General features: G+C 45.2%; 1 protein-coding gene across 4 annotated transcripts in view; it reads right to left on the reverse strand.

Moving 5' to 3' along the window:
• Window positions 1-272: 272 nt before the first annotated feature.
• Window positions 273-16012, reverse strand: part of TAF4 (TATA-box binding protein associated factor 4) — a 136424-nt gene continuing 120684 nt past the window's right edge. For all 4 annotated transcript variants that reach the window (XM_082271519.1, XM_082271520.1, XM_082271518.1 and 1 more), the window contains 4 exons: window positions 14349-14474; window positions 10615-10671; window positions 10411-10530; window positions 273-2155 (listed from right to left, as the gene is read on the reverse strand). In XM_082271519.1, coding sequence (XP_082127645.1) covers window positions 1988-2155; window positions 10411-10530; window positions 10615-10671; window positions 14349-14474 — 471 coding nt within the window. In that variant the 3' untranslated portion in view covers window positions 273-1987. The remainder of the gene's footprint in view (window positions 2156-10410; window positions 10531-10614; window positions 10672-14348; window positions 14475-16012) is intronic.

Here is a 16012-nt window from a genome sequence, read left to right on the forward strand (position 1 = left end):
GGCTCTTTTTTTGACAGCTGCTCCCTCATAGATATGTATAGAATCGAGCAAGTGTCATGTTAAGATCGTCAGGGGGAGTGAATCGTGATCTCGATTCTGTTACGATTAATCGTGCAGCTCTACGACTGAGAAGTACTGAAGCCACTCTATGAGCAAGACAGCCAAGGAACAGGAGGAGGCCAAGAATGGCAGCTTCCGGACATCCCCGGCCACCTCTGAAGTATTGGCCGTTGTGAAATCGACCCAACAACATAACACACAGACAGACGTGGTACAGATAAATTTGTTTTTAATAAAGGAGTTAATTTTCTTTCAATCCTATATAAAACAATAGCAATTAAAAACTTCATTTTTGAAAGTAAAATATTTACATATGAACAAGTAACTGTGCAAAAATGTACAAGAAAACAAAATGGAAAGACAAGATCAGCAGGCGGGCGGGTGGGGGAGGAGACGACGACATGATGTAACAGCGGTCAGTTACAAATACTGATCAGAGTTTGGTGACAAAGGCAGAGTTTGGTAATCAGGGGGGGAGGGCGGACACAAAGTCAGGCTATTTACACTCATAAAAGTATTACCAAATCAACAGTTTTAATACAGTAACCTCTGAAAATATAAAGAACCAATTAGTATATTTTAACTTTTTTTTTTTTTTTATTCCGTGATAAAAAAATAGGTACAAAGATGGGGCTATTGCTATGGCGGCAGAAACAGTCGCCAAAGCTTGCATACTGTTTTTTTTTTTTTTTTTTAACAAAATATTTTACGGATATTTGTACATAGTCATTTGCGGTAGAATGGGAGATTCTGTGTTATATTTAAATTTCGCCAGCCCCTCCGCTATCATGTGCCAAAAATTATCTACAAGAACTACCCAAAAATACAGCAAGCCATGTCAAGACTTTTACCAAGTGTGTCACAAAACAGAAAAAAAAAAAAAAAAATCCCTCTCTGCAGGAAAAAAAAAAAAAAAAAAAAAAAAAACACGGTGGCGTCTCTGTTAAAGAGAGGGTGGAGCGCTCAAATTATATATGAAATCAAAGAAATTAAAACAGTGCAAGTATAATATATATATATAGATATTTATATATTTATGCCATAAAATGTTGTGTCCTTTGTCATAAACTTTTGCAACTGCCCACAGGTTTTTTATTTTCTTTACAAAAAAAAAAAGCAAATAAAATAACATTGCATTGTGTTTTTTTTAAACTTTAGTTATTTCTAGCTAAAATTTAAAAACAGTCTTTTTAAAACTTTTATTGTGGAAATTTAAATTTCTAAAATTTTACTTTATTTGGGTTGCTTAAAAGGGGGGGGGGGGGTAGGGGGAACACTGTAGATTGCTAAAAATCAGAGAGGCAAAGATGGTTCTGGTGTGTCGATCCCACAGTAGGCAGAGGTAAAACCAATAAATACAATGAAAAAAAAATATAGTAGGGAGGGAGGGGGGTAAGAGGGACTGCCCTCTGCAAAAAAAGAACCGACGTGTCATAACTGGAACCCCTTTCACTGGCAATGAAAGGGGCGGAAGATAAAAAAACGCACAGCTACTGACCACTGGCGAAAAAACAGAAGTAAAAACGAGTTTTCTTTTTTAAAAAAAGTCCATCCGTCCTGTAAAACATAATCCATATATGGCTTGATTTGCAGAAGGCAGCTTTCCATCCTGTGGGTTTGTCCATCCAAGTATCCATCGTTTGCAGCTCTCCTTGCTAAAATTTCAATCACAAAGCAGGTTTTGTTTTAAAAACTGGAAGGAATCCGAAGGGTGATGATGATTGTGGTTTGCTCTTAAGCGTGTCAAAAAAGAAAGCAAAAAGGCAATAAGAATCGGCAAACGTATAAAATCAGAAAAAAAGTCCCAGCGAGGTTCAAAGGGGGGAAAAAAGTGTCGTCTTTGCAAAAACGAAAGAAAAAAATACCTTGATCTTTTCCATTTTTGTTGAGTTTTTGTTTTGTTTTTTATATATATTTTTATTTTTTTTCACTTAAGGAATGCTTTATATAGCAAAAGTGAATGGCTTGTCTCTCTCTCGTTTTCCAAACAAAATATGAGGTCCCTGAGATTGACACGCGTTATCCGCTGCCGTGTAAACTGTCTGCTACTGCCTGCTCCGGAGCTGCTGGAGGGTGTTGTACTGGTGCTGGATGCCTGCAGGAGGAAAGGAGACAGAGCATGTTATTAGACTGACATGATAGAAGTCAAAGGTTAGAGCAGGGATCCTCAAACTACGGCCCTCCAGCTGCTGCAAAACTACACATCTCATGGGGCATTGTAAAACTCTGACATTCACAGACATGACTAGGCATGATGGGAATTGTAGTTCCTGAACAACTGGAGGGCCATAGTTTCAAGATCCCTGGGTTAGAACAGTGGTTCTCAATTCCGGTCCTCGGGACCCACCAACAGGCCAGGTTTGCAAGATAACTAAATTACATCACAGGTGATCTCATTTGCTGCTCAGTGATTGCAGTATTCTAGTCTGCATCCCCCAAGGTAATACTTAAAATCTGGCCTGTTAGTGGGTCCCGAGGACCAGAATTGAGAACCACTGGGTTAGAGCATGCAAGAGTACCTAAAAAAAAAACTCCAGTCTTTAAAAGGGGCTGTAAAGTCAGAAGGGTTTTTTTTTTTTTTAGCTTAATGCAATCTATTAAGATAAAAACCTTCTGTGTGTAGCAGCCCACCCTAATGCTTACCTGAGCCCCATCTCGATCCAGCGATGTCTGTGATTGTCTCAGCTGTCTTTGACACCCCTCCCCATTGGCTCCCACTGCTGTCAATCAAAGTAAGTTAGCCAATGAGGAGAGAGAGGGGGCGTGGCCGAACGGCAGCTCAGTGTCTGAATGGACACACGGAGCTGTGACTCAGCTCGGGTGTCCCCATAGCAAGCTACTTGCTGTGGAGGTACTCAAAGGGAGGGAGGAGCCAGGAGAGCCGAAGAGAGACCTGAGAAGAAGAGGAGGATCGGAGCTGCTCTGTGCAAAACCAACTGCACAGAGGAGGTAAGTACCGTATTTTCCGGCGTAGAAGACGACCCCCCTAATTTTCAAGTTAAAACATAGGTTTTGGGCTATACTCGACGTATAAGACTACCTCCCTTCCGAAGCAAGGCAACACCATTGAAAAACATCAGATTTCTCATAGATCTCCAAGGTACCCTAGTACTGCAATACATGTAATCTCTCATAATATATCCAAGGTACCCTAAGTATTACCAGTAATCTCAAGATGTGCGGGGAATCCTGTACCGGTATACCGTATGTACCGTAGCTTCGGCTACACACAGTATACATACGGTATACCGGTATAGGATTCCCACACAGCCAGCGTCTTGAGAGATTACATCTACCGGTAATACTTATACTTAAGTTACCTTGGAGATATTATACTCGGCGTATAGGACGACCCCCATTTTTGGGGGATTTTTTTGAGGTTCAAAAGTAGTCTTATGCCGTGGCTCCGCTACCTTACTGGTAGTAATTAGCGGGAGCAGCGTCGTGGGGGTATCGGGGACGTGGGGCACGGGGCGCGGTCCTCCTCTTCTCTCCTCCTCTTCTTTCTTCCTTCCTTTTCCCCCTTTTTATCTTTTCTGATATTCTTTACTTCTATCTCTGACTTTTGCATGTGTCCTGAAAGCCCACTTGAGCACTCTCAATTATGATACCTCGGTGCGCTATCATTAGCTGCCCTGGTGCCGGGACAGGGCGATGGGTTGAATAGGAGGCTGATATTGCGGGGGGTTATGCTTTTTGTTTCCTACATTTCTAGCCCCTATTGCTTGTGATAATTTGTTGCTTGTATCCGCTAATACTTGCTTTTGGTTAATGTTATTTTGCTTCCTGCTGGTCGGTATACAGGTTTTTTGCTTTTCCCAAGCGACAGCGCATGGTGGCAGTTTAAGCCGCTTGTTCATTTCTCCCTTTTTTTGTTTTCTCTCTGCTTTATTTTGTAATTGCGATGGGTTAATTGGGACTGATCTGTCTGTTAACAATGACAATTTTTGTACTTTTCATGTTCTTTCTCATAAAATATTCAATAAAAATTATTGAAAACTAAAAGTAGTCTTATATGCCAGAAAATACAGTATAACATTTTTTTTTATATAAATACAAACAAAAAACTTTACAATCACTTTAAAGAGACCAAAGGATGCAAGAGTGCTGCACTTCTCCAGTTCTTCTCTCAATCAACAAGGATTATTTGTAATCCTCATGCTGCTAGCATTAATAAATAGCAAAGTATAGCATATTCACTTGTTTTAAACTTTTTTTTTTTTTTTTTTACATTTCTTCAGTTACTTCCTGGCCTAGGAAAACGATGTCCTACATCCCAGGAGTCCTCAGAAGGGGAGGGGGGTTTTTCTCAACTAAGCACACCCTCCTGCCTTGTTGAGCTAAGGGCAGATGGATTCCAGGAAGTAAATGCTACATGAATTATCTGCTCTTAGCCAAGATGACCACAGCAGAAATGCACAGAAATTTGGTTTTTAAAGTGATTTCTAAGCAAAACAAAGCATGGAGACATGGATGGGTGGGGAGTTTCTTTGAATATTAAAAATACATTAACCAGTGTTTTTGGTTTGTGGTGCTCAGATGCAGTTAAGTTCTGCTTTAAGACACCTCACCCTGCAATTGCAGAGAAAAGGGACTGTGTCTTAGCAAAGTGTCCTCCAACCACCTAATACCTCACCTTACATGAGCTCAAAACGCCCAACTGTCCCCGATTTGGAAAAATGTCCCTTTATTCCTCTTTCCTCATAATGTATTCCACATTTTGATCTTATCCATATAGTTGTATATAAAATGCACCATATACCTTTCAAAAAGTGTTTCCCAGTGCTAAACCTTTCATTTAATTTCTAAATTGCTGCATTTGTAAATTTCAAAAGCCAATATAGTGGTGGTAAGAAAAAAACAAAAAAAAAAACACACCACTTGTGGGTTTAACCAATCATTTATTTTGTAGAATTCTCCTTTTAGGGGGCGTGACAGGGGGGGGCGTGTCCTATGTCTACATAGTTTTGCTAATGGGTGTCCCTCGATCCCGTCCCAAAAAGTTGGGAAGTATGCCTGAGCTTCCTCACAGCTCCTTCCCCCTCCATAGCCAGGGATGAAATTACTTGTGTTGGCGAGCAGTTATATCACTGACTGGTCGTGTGTCAGTTCTCTGGGCTAGCCATTGGCTGCAAGGCTCGGGCACAGTCAGAGAAGAGCATATCACATGCTCCCCCCCTACCGGAAAATGCCAGGTGTTCGATGGTTGCAAAGGAGAAAGTGCAAAAAAGGGTGTCTCTAAGATCCCCACCCAAGACCTTAAAGGATAGGTTTTTTAAAAAATAAATAAATAAATGCACAAATTTGTTTGCAAAAAAATAAAAAAAAAGGGATTTTTGACTTACTGTAAAATCAATTTCTCTGATGTTTATTGATGGACACAGCTCCTGATCTTCTTAACCATTGAGTTATATTGCCCCCTACAGGAGTAGGACACTGGGCAGAAAAAAAAAAAAAAGTATGGCTACGCCTATGGGCAGTCCCAGGGGATATACTCCCTCTCTCTGCTATAGGTTCTCAGTTATGTTACAAGCAGTGTCAGAAGAATGAAGGAAGAAAGAAAATGGTCGCACACCACCACAGAATCCAATGAGGAAAAGTTCCTTAATTAACATAAGTGGTACAAGGTAGGACATTAGACGCGTTTCATATGACTGCTACGTGCTTCTTCAATACGTAGTAAGTCAAAAATCCCATTTTCTCTTTCATTCATTGATGGGACACAGCTCCTGATCTTCTTAACCGTTGGGATGTCCTAAAGCAGTGTTAAACATGAGGGGTGGGAACAGTGAAAAAGAAACTCCCAAGGCTAACTATAGCCAACCAAGTAAACGGGAGCTCAACCAAAACAACTGGAGCTCACCTGAAAAAACAATACACCCTCAAAGAGGACCAGGTCCTCTAAACAGCAGCCTGCAAAACCTTGCGACCAAAGGAAGTATCCGCAGATGCCAACACGTCCACTTTAGAGAACTTTGTGAAAGTGTGCACCGACAACCAGGTGGCCGCCTTGCAAACCTGGTCACTGACGCTGGATGACGGAAAGCTCAGGAGGTACTGTGCCTCAGTGAAAGCTCAGGAGGTAAAATGCGCCTTGACACGGAAAGGAGGAACCTGACCCTTGATGGAATAGACCTGAACTACCGTCTATCTGATCCATCTGGAAATGGTCGCAGAGGAAGCGGACAACCCTTTCCGAGGCCCATCTGTGAGCACAAATAGTGAGTCTGACTTCCTAAAAGACTCCGTAGCTGCCATGTACACCCCTAATTGCCCAGGCGTCATCTAAGGCATGCAAAGCAATTTCCTTTGGATGTTTTGGCCTGGGACACAGGGAAGACAACACAGATGTCTTAATTCGAATGAAAATCAGAGACAAGAACCACCTTATCTCTGTGAAGCACTAAGTAAGGTTAAGGACAGGAAAACACCGCCAATATCGACACCCTGCACGCAGAGGTGATAGCCGCCAAAAAGGCCACCATCTGGGATAGCGTAAGCAGGGGAATCATCTGAAGATTCTCAAAAAGTAGGCTCTGGAAGACGGAGTACCAAATTGAGGTCCCAAGGTGGCAACAGAGACCGCACTGGAGGGGTCAAGTGCCTAACTCCCTGAAGAAAAGTATGTACCAGGGACCGCTGAAAGAAGACCACTAAGGCCAACATCTGACCCTTGATAGTACTCAAGGCCAGTTTCTGCTCAACCTCCGATTGAAGGAAGGTCAAGATCCGAGCCACCAAAAAAGAGCGAGGATGAACCCCAAGAGACTCGCACCACGCAATGTACGTCTTCCACGTACGAATGGTAGATCTTCCTAGAAATAGATTTCCTAGCTTTTAACACCATTGGAAACACTGACTCAGACAAAACCTCTATCCATCAGCACCTGGCGTTCAAAAGCCAAGCAGTCAAAGCCAGTGACTGTAAAGAGGATGGAAGATTGGTCCTTGGGACAGCAGATCCTCCCTGAGAGGAAGCTTCCAAAGAACCTCGACGACCAGCCACACCAGATCGGCGTACCAAGCCCGGCGAGGCCATTCCGGGGCCACTAAGATGACTGGAATCTCTTCTGCCTCGATCCTGCGTAGAAGTATTGGCAGAAGCTTGAGAGGAGGGAAGGCGTAAATCAGACAATACTGACCCCACAGGGTCACCAGCACATCTGTGGCATCCACCAGAGGATCCCAAGACTGAGCCACAAACATCTGCACCTTTCTGTTGAGCCGAGACGCCAACATATCCACCTCGGGATGCCCCACCGGAGACACAACTGATGGAACACCTCCAGATGAAGGGCCACTCACCTTGCTCCAACGCCTGCCGACTGAAGTAATCTGCCTGCCAGTTTTCCACCCCTGGAATGTGTACAGCGGAGGATGCTGGAAGAACCGTTCTGCCTACCTTAAAATGCCGGCTACCTCCAGAGCCTCCCCTGAAGATTTTAGTTGAGGACCCCTCCCCAGAGGGACAGGCTGGCATCCTTGGTGATCACTGTCCAATACAAGGGGAGGAAGCAAAGCGCCGAAGAATGAAGTCACCATATCAGAGACTCTTTTGTTCCCCGGCTCAGCCAGATTAGATTGTCCAGAGACTGCGGACTCTTGTCCCATTTGGCCAGAATCTCCCTTGCAGGGACCTCATATCGAACTGTGCAAAAGGAACCGCTTCGAAAGTAGACACCATCATGCCCAGCACCCCAGCATGCAAGTCCGGAGGGATGACCATCTGCTAGACAACAGGAGACGAATTGCAGCCTGCAGTTTCTGGAGTTTGTCCAGAGGAAGAAGCACTCTGGCTAAGGCGGAGTCCAGAGTCAGACCCAGATAGTCCAGCTTTGTGGACAGAACCAGAGCAGACTTCTGAAAATTCAGAATCCAGCCAAACTCCCTCAAAGTTCATATGGTGATTTCAAGGTTTTCCACCAGAGCAGTAGGAGAAGACCCCCGCTTGCAGAAGGTCGTCGTCCAAGTAGCCCAGTATTGCGAGAACCCATTGGCATAACAATGCTAGCACCAGGGCCAACACTTTCGCGAAGAACAGAGGAGCGGAGGCGAGACCAAAGGGTAACGCCATAAATTGATAATGCTCCTCTCCCACGGCAAAGGGGAGGAAGCGCTGGTGACCGACACATATTGGAATGTGAAGGTAAGCGTCCTTGGATGTCGATGGAGGCAAGAAAATCCCCATGATGCAGGGAAGCCACCACTGTGCGAATTGACTCCATTCTGAACCCACTCAAAGTAATTCAGCGCCTTGAGGTCCAGAATTGGACGCAACTTGCCTTTCTTCTTGGGGACTGTAAACATGTTTGAGTAAAAATCCCTAAAAACGTACCTAAGTCGGAACTGGGACAATAACCCTTTGAAGTAAAAGGTCTTGCACCGCCCCAAAAAGATCCTGTAAGCAGACCGGGGACAGTTGCACCTTGGAAGGAAGAAGCTTAATGGAGGGTAAGAACGAAACTCGATAATGTAAATGGACCGTATGACCATGTGGACCCACTTATCTTGTACCAGGGAAGTCCGCAGGGCCGCGAACCAACGAAGATGTCCCCCCACCCCATATATGGGTGGGGGGGGCACCTTCCTGCTGAAGTGACCTTGTCCAAGGGTCTTGACTTGCCAGACCAAGTTCGCTTTAATCATCCAGAGGAGGCTCTGAAGGGCTTTGATCCCTTGTCAGTCGACCCTGAGGTACGAAATAACTTCTTATGTGCCAAGGAGGAGGGCCCTACGTCTACGACGAGGGTCCTTGCCCTTAGTAGGGCCTCCTGACTAGGCAGAAAAGAGTGCCTATAGCTGAGAGTGGGTGTATACTAGGGATCGAACGATTATTGCCAAGGCTGATATGCACTTTCCCTGATATATCGGAATCAGCCCCGGAACTACCCAATATTGCAGATATTTTTGTGACGTCATTCTGTCTTCTTAGGCCCGCCTCCCTCACCTTGGACAGCCTCGTCTGGAGTCGGGACTAGTCTCACGGAGTGTATCACAGCCATACACCCACCCACAGCAGTCAGGTGCCAGCCAGCCACCCACATCCACAGGCCCTGTACCGGCCAGCCAGCCAGCCAGTCACTGTACCAATGAGCCAGCCAGCCACGTGCCCTGTACCAGCAGGCCAGCCACCCACAGGCCCTGTACTAGCCAGCCACTGTACCAGCCACCCACCCACCACAGGTGCCAGCCAGCTATCCACCACAGGGTGCCAGCCAGCCAGCCATCCACCACAGGGTGCCAGCCAGCCAGCCATCCACCACAGGGTGCCAGCCAGCCAGCCATCCACCACAGGGTGTGACCAAAATATCGGTATCGGCCCTGAAAAAACCATATTGGTCCATCCCTAGTGTATATTCCCTGGGACTGCCCATAGGCGTAGTCAAGCTTTTTTCTGCCTAGTATCCTACTCCTTTAGGGGGCAGTATAAACCAATGATTAAGAAGAATCAGGAGCTGTGTCCATCATGAACGAAAGAGAAATATGCATTTACTACTTTTTTTTTGTAGGAGCCTGAAAAGTATTGCACCTCTGATCAGCAGATCACAGGTGCCATGCAAGACTCCTGCAGACTGTCAGTGTGAGCTGACTGTCCATACATTATGAATGTTACAATACAATACAATTACAATGAACTACCAAAGTGATCACCACAGCTGATCGCATCGGAAAAGAGTCGCATCATGTACCAGTAACACAGCGCACCTGCTATTGCCGTGCACCCCCACACAAGCGCGGTGAGAGAACAACAGAACATCCTGCCCGCCGTCATTTGTCAATACGGCAGGTTGGAGGTAGTTTTGCTGCAATTGCCACCTGCAGTTTTGCCTTTTATCCAATAGAAACCACCAGCCTTCTGGAGTGAAGGACCGCTTGCAAGACAGCATCATTCTACACAGCAGCAGGGGTCTCCCAGTTGTTACATTTAGCTACTGCAGCTTGTTCCTTGTTACCCAAACTGCTGCAAAAATGCAATGCACGTGATTAAATAGCACAGCACACACTGGAAAGCAATAGGTTTCCATAGGCAAGATATCTTCCATAGCCACGCAGTTCTGAAAAGTGCTGGTAGCTTTGGAGCTGCTGATTGGTGACAGTTCCGAGTGCCACATCCCCACAGCAGCAGACAAGTGTTCACAGGGTTTCAATGTTCTAGTTTTCTAAAAGTACCTCATAACCCTTTTAATACTAAGATGTCATCAAAATTGCCTTTACTTGCGGTCTGGCACATTTGGGAAAGCTGGTGAAGCGCTCACAAAATGCAGCTTTGACACAACCATAACCACATGAAGTTGCTGCTTGGTACAACCAATAAACTGCTGAAAAAGTAGTTATAGAACAGATACATACCTCTGACCCTGAACCAGGGCCCGGGGACTCCACTTTCCTCTTTTTTCGAGGGCCGATAGCTGCTAACGCCGTTAAGTTTGCATCTCTTTGCCTCATTTGTGCCAATTCCTGCTGCTGCATCTGTAGAAGGGGACACAAAAGAAGAAATGAGGAAACTGCCACTGAGACAGCGAGAGGCATGTACACATCAAGGGTGTCACTCACCTCCTTTGCTTTCTGTTTTAGCCGTAACTGCTCCGGATCTTCCTGCCGTGACCGAGACTATGAAAGGAGCACAAAAGGGGAAAAGTCAGACAACAATTCTGCATTTCATGCAAGTGTTAGGAGCACGATGGATTTTGTAATTACATTCTGCATACAGTAACCCACAGAACAGAGATTAGCTTTAGGAGGAATTTGTCTTTTTTCCTCCATATATTTTAGGTATATGTGGTCATCCTAAAGAGATCATCAGCGCTTACAGAACTTCCAGATCCCTAAAACCCAGAGGGCTCTACCGGGGAGCTGCCCTGCTTTTTAAGTTAAAAAGTGGCCCTTAGGGGGCGTAAAGGGGTTGATCTCGAAATTGTATAAAAAAATATACATTTAAAAGTACTGAAAAAAAGACTCCGCTTCCTAGCAGAGCAAAATGGGAGGAGGATGTGGGGAAATTAACAGACGTTCAATGGAATGGTATAGTAACCTCAATAGATAAATTATCCCTCTCAGCAGCCCAGAAACTCACAGTTTTATATTATTCACAGACCATATTATACACCAAAAAGATTGTTTTGGTTTGGGGAACGTCCAGATGCATCCTGCCTCAGATGTAAGGTTGCACTGGGAGACTTGATCCATATGCTTTGGAGGTACCCCAAACTACACAGATACTGGGAAGAGGTGCTGGAATAAAACTCGGTATTTGAAACAAATCTACAATTGGATCCGGTGTTATGTGTTTAGGGGTACATGGAGCAGAGTGTGGGTTCGGGGGCTGGGTGAACAGCAGTTTTGAGACGTCTATATCAAGCTAGAAAAGGGATTACATGGAAATGGATAAATTCTAGGCCACAGTCTTATAACAGATTGGCTAAAAATGGTCAAAAATATATTAAGGGAAAACCTGGCTTATATAAGAAAGGGAGGTAAAAGTAGATTGGAAAAGATATGGAAAGGTAGAACTAGAAGGGAAGGGGGAAAGGAGCGAACAGATGTAAAGGAGCTGTGCTGTTAGGGCAGACTGTTATGTAAGGGGTGTGGGGGGGGGGGGGGGGCACCGATGACTTTGATGTAAAAGGGTGCACAATGATTTGAAGGGGGCTGCAGTAATGTGAAGGGGGTGCTGCATTGTAACAGGGGAGACATCTATCTGAAGGGGGCGCTGAGATGTAAAGATCAGAGACTGCGATGTAAGGGGGGGGGGGGTGATGCAGACAGGTAAATAATGTAAAGGGGGAAGCTTTGATGTAAAAAGGGGCTGTAATACGAAAGGGGGAAGCAATGAAAAGGGGGCTGAAATGTAAAGAGGGGCCTGTATTGTAAAAGGGGGGACATCTATGTGAAGGGGCGCAGAGATGTAAAGATCAGAGACTGCAATGTAAAGGGAGGGGGGGGGGGTGATCAAAAGTGGATGGGCTGTGATGTAAAGGGGGGGGGGGGGGTGGCAGAGTAATACCAAAAAAAAAAAAAAACTTTTAATTCAGACCGCTACTGGAAATAAATATTACTTACCCAACCTCTGAATTTTAATTCAATATCCCTGCTACAGAAACTGGTCATCACTTTAGTAGACATTGCCACACCAGTGATCTCCACTAGCTTCTTGGCCCCGTGTGGCTGCCCTGCTGCATTGGGAACACAGGTGATTGTCCACTCAGCACCAGAGATTCAATAGCATTTTGGTCAATGAATGAAAAGCAGTCTCTGATTGGATGAGGTGGAGATGCAGGGCAGTGACGCAACACTCTCCACTTCATACAAACAGAGAAAACTTTGCAATCTGAGAAAATGCAGATCATTCTCTGAATAGCGACCAGGCAACTTTCAGTGTTTGGAATGCAGTAGGACAGCAAATCCACACAGGACCCAGAAGCAAGTGGAGATTACTGAAGTAGCTGTGTCTACTACAGTGATTTCCAGCTCTACAGGTATCCCAGGTATAGTATATACTAGGGATGTACCGAAATTATCGGCCGAAAATGAGCCTCATTTCGGCCGATAATGGGTTAACAGTGCCGAAATTAATATGGCCGCCGCGAGGAAGGAGGAGGGCGCAGCGCAGCGCAGGGCAGGTTTTAAAAGTCCCGCCTCTGGCCGGCCGCCCGCCTCTCAATGACGTCCCTACTACTATGATCTCTGCATTAATGAATGGACATACCAGGCGGGAGGGCGGGGCGAGCGGCCGCTAATAGATAGAAATATGTGATCCTTCCTGTCAGCTCAGCGGGACTGTGACTGTGTGTGAATGAGATCTGATCTGACCTGACACCGGGCGGGGGGAGCGGCCGCTAATAGCTGTAACTATGTGAGCCTTTCACTTCCTTGTCAGCGGAGATACATGCCTGACAAAGAAGTGAAAGGCTCACATAGTTACAGCTAATAGCGGCCGCTCCCCCCGCCCGGTGTCAGGTCAGATCAGATCTTATTCACAGAATTTCACACACAGTCCCGCTGAGCTGACAGGAAGGATCACATAGTACTATGTATTAGCGGCCGCTCGCCCCGCCCTCCTGCCCGGACTGTCAGGGAATTGAAGAGAAGTGAAGCTCACATACTGACAGCTATTAGCAGCCGCTCGCCCGCCCAGTGTGTCAGTTCATTCATGTACAGATCGTAGTAGTAGTGACATCACCGGGAGGCGGGCGGCCAGCCAGAGGCGGGACTTTTGAATAATGGACACAGTGACTGGAGGAGTGAGTAGGAGAGGGACGCTGAGGCTGAGGAGGGAGGGGGGGGGGGGCGATAGCTGAGGCAGCTTACCATTGGTATTTGTATTAATTATGCAGCATGAGGGGGTTAATGTATTGTCACTGCTGCATTAGTGACCGACCAGTGGCAGTTAATTAACCCCTTTGTGCTGCATTAGTGCAACCAGTATCAGTGCAACCAGTATCAGTGTTAATTAACACTGGTTGCACTGATACTGGTTGCACTAATGCAGCACAAAGGGGTTAATTAACTGCCACTGGTCGGTCACTAATGCAGCAGTGACAATACATTAACCCCCCTCATGCGGCATAATACAAATACCATTGGTAATTAAATTAACCTATTGCCAACCCATCACAGTAAATATACTGTGACAGGGTGGCAGCGACAGGTGTATGTCGCTGCCTGTTTTTTGGCGTATGCCCCTGTTCCATCTATTTTAAATTTTTTGGGGGGAAAAGGTCATTTTCGGTTTTCGGCCAAGGGCATCCTGCATTTTCGGTTTCGGCCCAAAATTTTCATTTCGGTGCATCCCTAGTATGTACATAGATACATTTTTCCAAGCTGGACTAATGTAACTATGCATCAAATAATGTATACCTGGAATTCTTTAAGTGTTTGGACAGGTAAAGTGGCAAGTTTCAAGGTCAGGTTAAAGTCTTCAGGTTTTCTGTTGCTTTAAATAGTGTTTGGGCCAAGCTTTAAAGTGACAAAACCTGGAGTTACGCTTATAAGTAGCACTGAAGGCAAAACTTTTCTACCAATTTGGCCAAAATCAGGAGTTTTTTTTTTTACATACACAGTGTCCCTTTGGGAAGACAACCCTTCACTTCCAGAGTCTGCAATCTCCTCCTCCTCTGCCACCCTGCACTTACTACTAAACACTAGTACTGAGCACTTCTGTGTTCATTCACAAATGACAAATGCAAGGGATAGTAAACGTATAGCTAGCTGATCACGGAAAGTGCTTATATGCCACAAGCAGACATCATGTGAGCATGTTTTAAAGTAACAGAAAGCTGTACACAAACCTTTGCTGCCCGCATGAGAATTTCTCTTTCCTGTTCATCTTTCCTCTGTTTCTCTAGCTGGTCGAGCTGTTCAAAGAACTTAAGTTGCGTCCGAACATCACTCGTCTGCTCGTACCTGTCATCCTCCTGACGGAAAGAGACATTGGGTATTAAAAAATAAATAAAAATAAAGCATACAGGTAACAAACATTCTACCAACATGTAAACAGAATGACGCTGCTGCCTCCAGGACCTCCGGATCCATCCCCACTCAGATGCTCTAAAACCCTCAGACCTGCCTAAGCTGCCAATACATTCCAATAACAAAAGTGGTCAAAGACTCAGCAATGTGATAATAAGAAATACAAAAAATATAAATAGGTACAAATTCAAAAGGCACACAGTGGTGTAAATTATTTTAAAAATATCTAGCAGTGGAAAAATTGATTTTTGTAAGATCTTACCGTAAAATCCTTTTCTCTTAAGCTCATTGACAGACGTAGTCTTCTTGATTCTCAAGAGCTGGGTTATGTTGTCTCCGCAGGAGTAGGACTAGGCAGAAAGACAAAACGTTCTGGCTCCACCTTAGGGGCAGTCCCTGAGGGTATATCCTCCCTCTCTCTGCTACAGGGAATCAGTTCTGTTTTAAAGCAGTACAGAGAATTTAACCCAACCCAACTCAATGATAGAGGGGCGGGTACTACGTCTGTCAATGAGCTTAAGAGAAAAGGATTTTACGGTAAGATCTTACAAAAATCAATTTTTCTCTATCGCTCATTGACAGACGTAGTCTTCTTGATTCTCAAGAGCTGGGACATCCAGAAGCAGTGCCACAAATGAGGGGTGGGATTGACAAATCAAATCCAATCTAGAAGGCCCAACCGGTGCCAAACTAGAAGTTTTAAAGGCTCATTATAAACAAAGAATGAGACTAAAGAAAAAAATTTTCCAACGGAAAAACCCTCGAGGTAGACCACTGGTCTCCTCAAATTGCGGCCTGCAAAACCTTGCGGCCAAACGAGGCATCAGACGATGCCATTACATCAACTTTATAATGTTTTGTAAAGGTATGCACCGACGACCAGGTAGTCGCCTTGCACACCTGGACCACTGACGCCTGATGGCGAAAGGCCCATGACGCACTAAGTGCCCGAGTGGAGTGCGCCTTAACAGGGAACGGGGGCTCCCGACCCTTAATAGAATAAGCCTGTACTACCGTCTGTCTGATCCATCTGGAAATGGTCGCGGCAGATGCAGGCAACCCCTTTTTGGGTCCATCTGGGATCACAAAAAGTGAATCCGTCTTGCGAAACGAGTCTGTCGTTTTCAAGTATACCCTGATCGCCCGGACCACATCCAAGGAGTGTAAAGCAAACTCCCGAGGATGACTGGGCTTAGGACACAGGGAAGGTAATACAATTTCTTCATTTAGATGAAATTCTGAAACCACTTTTGGTAGGAAGGATGGATTCGGACGAAGAACCACCTTATCTTTATGAACCACCAGATATGGGGAACGACAAGATAATGCGGCCAGTTCTGACACCCTGCGTGCAGAAGTAATAGCCACCAAGAAGGCCACCTTCTGGGACAACGTAGGTAGAGGAATCTCCCTAATATCTTCAAAGGGAGGCTTCTGAAGAACCGACAACACTAAATTAAGATCCCAGGGGGGTAACGGCGCG

The sequence above is a fragment of the Pelophylax lessonae genome, assembly GCF_965119305.1.
Source record: "Pelophylax lessonae genome assembly, chromosome: 11".
Classification (NCBI taxonomy): Eukaryota; Metazoa; Chordata; class Amphibia; order Anura; family Ranidae; genus Pelophylax; species Pelophylax lessonae.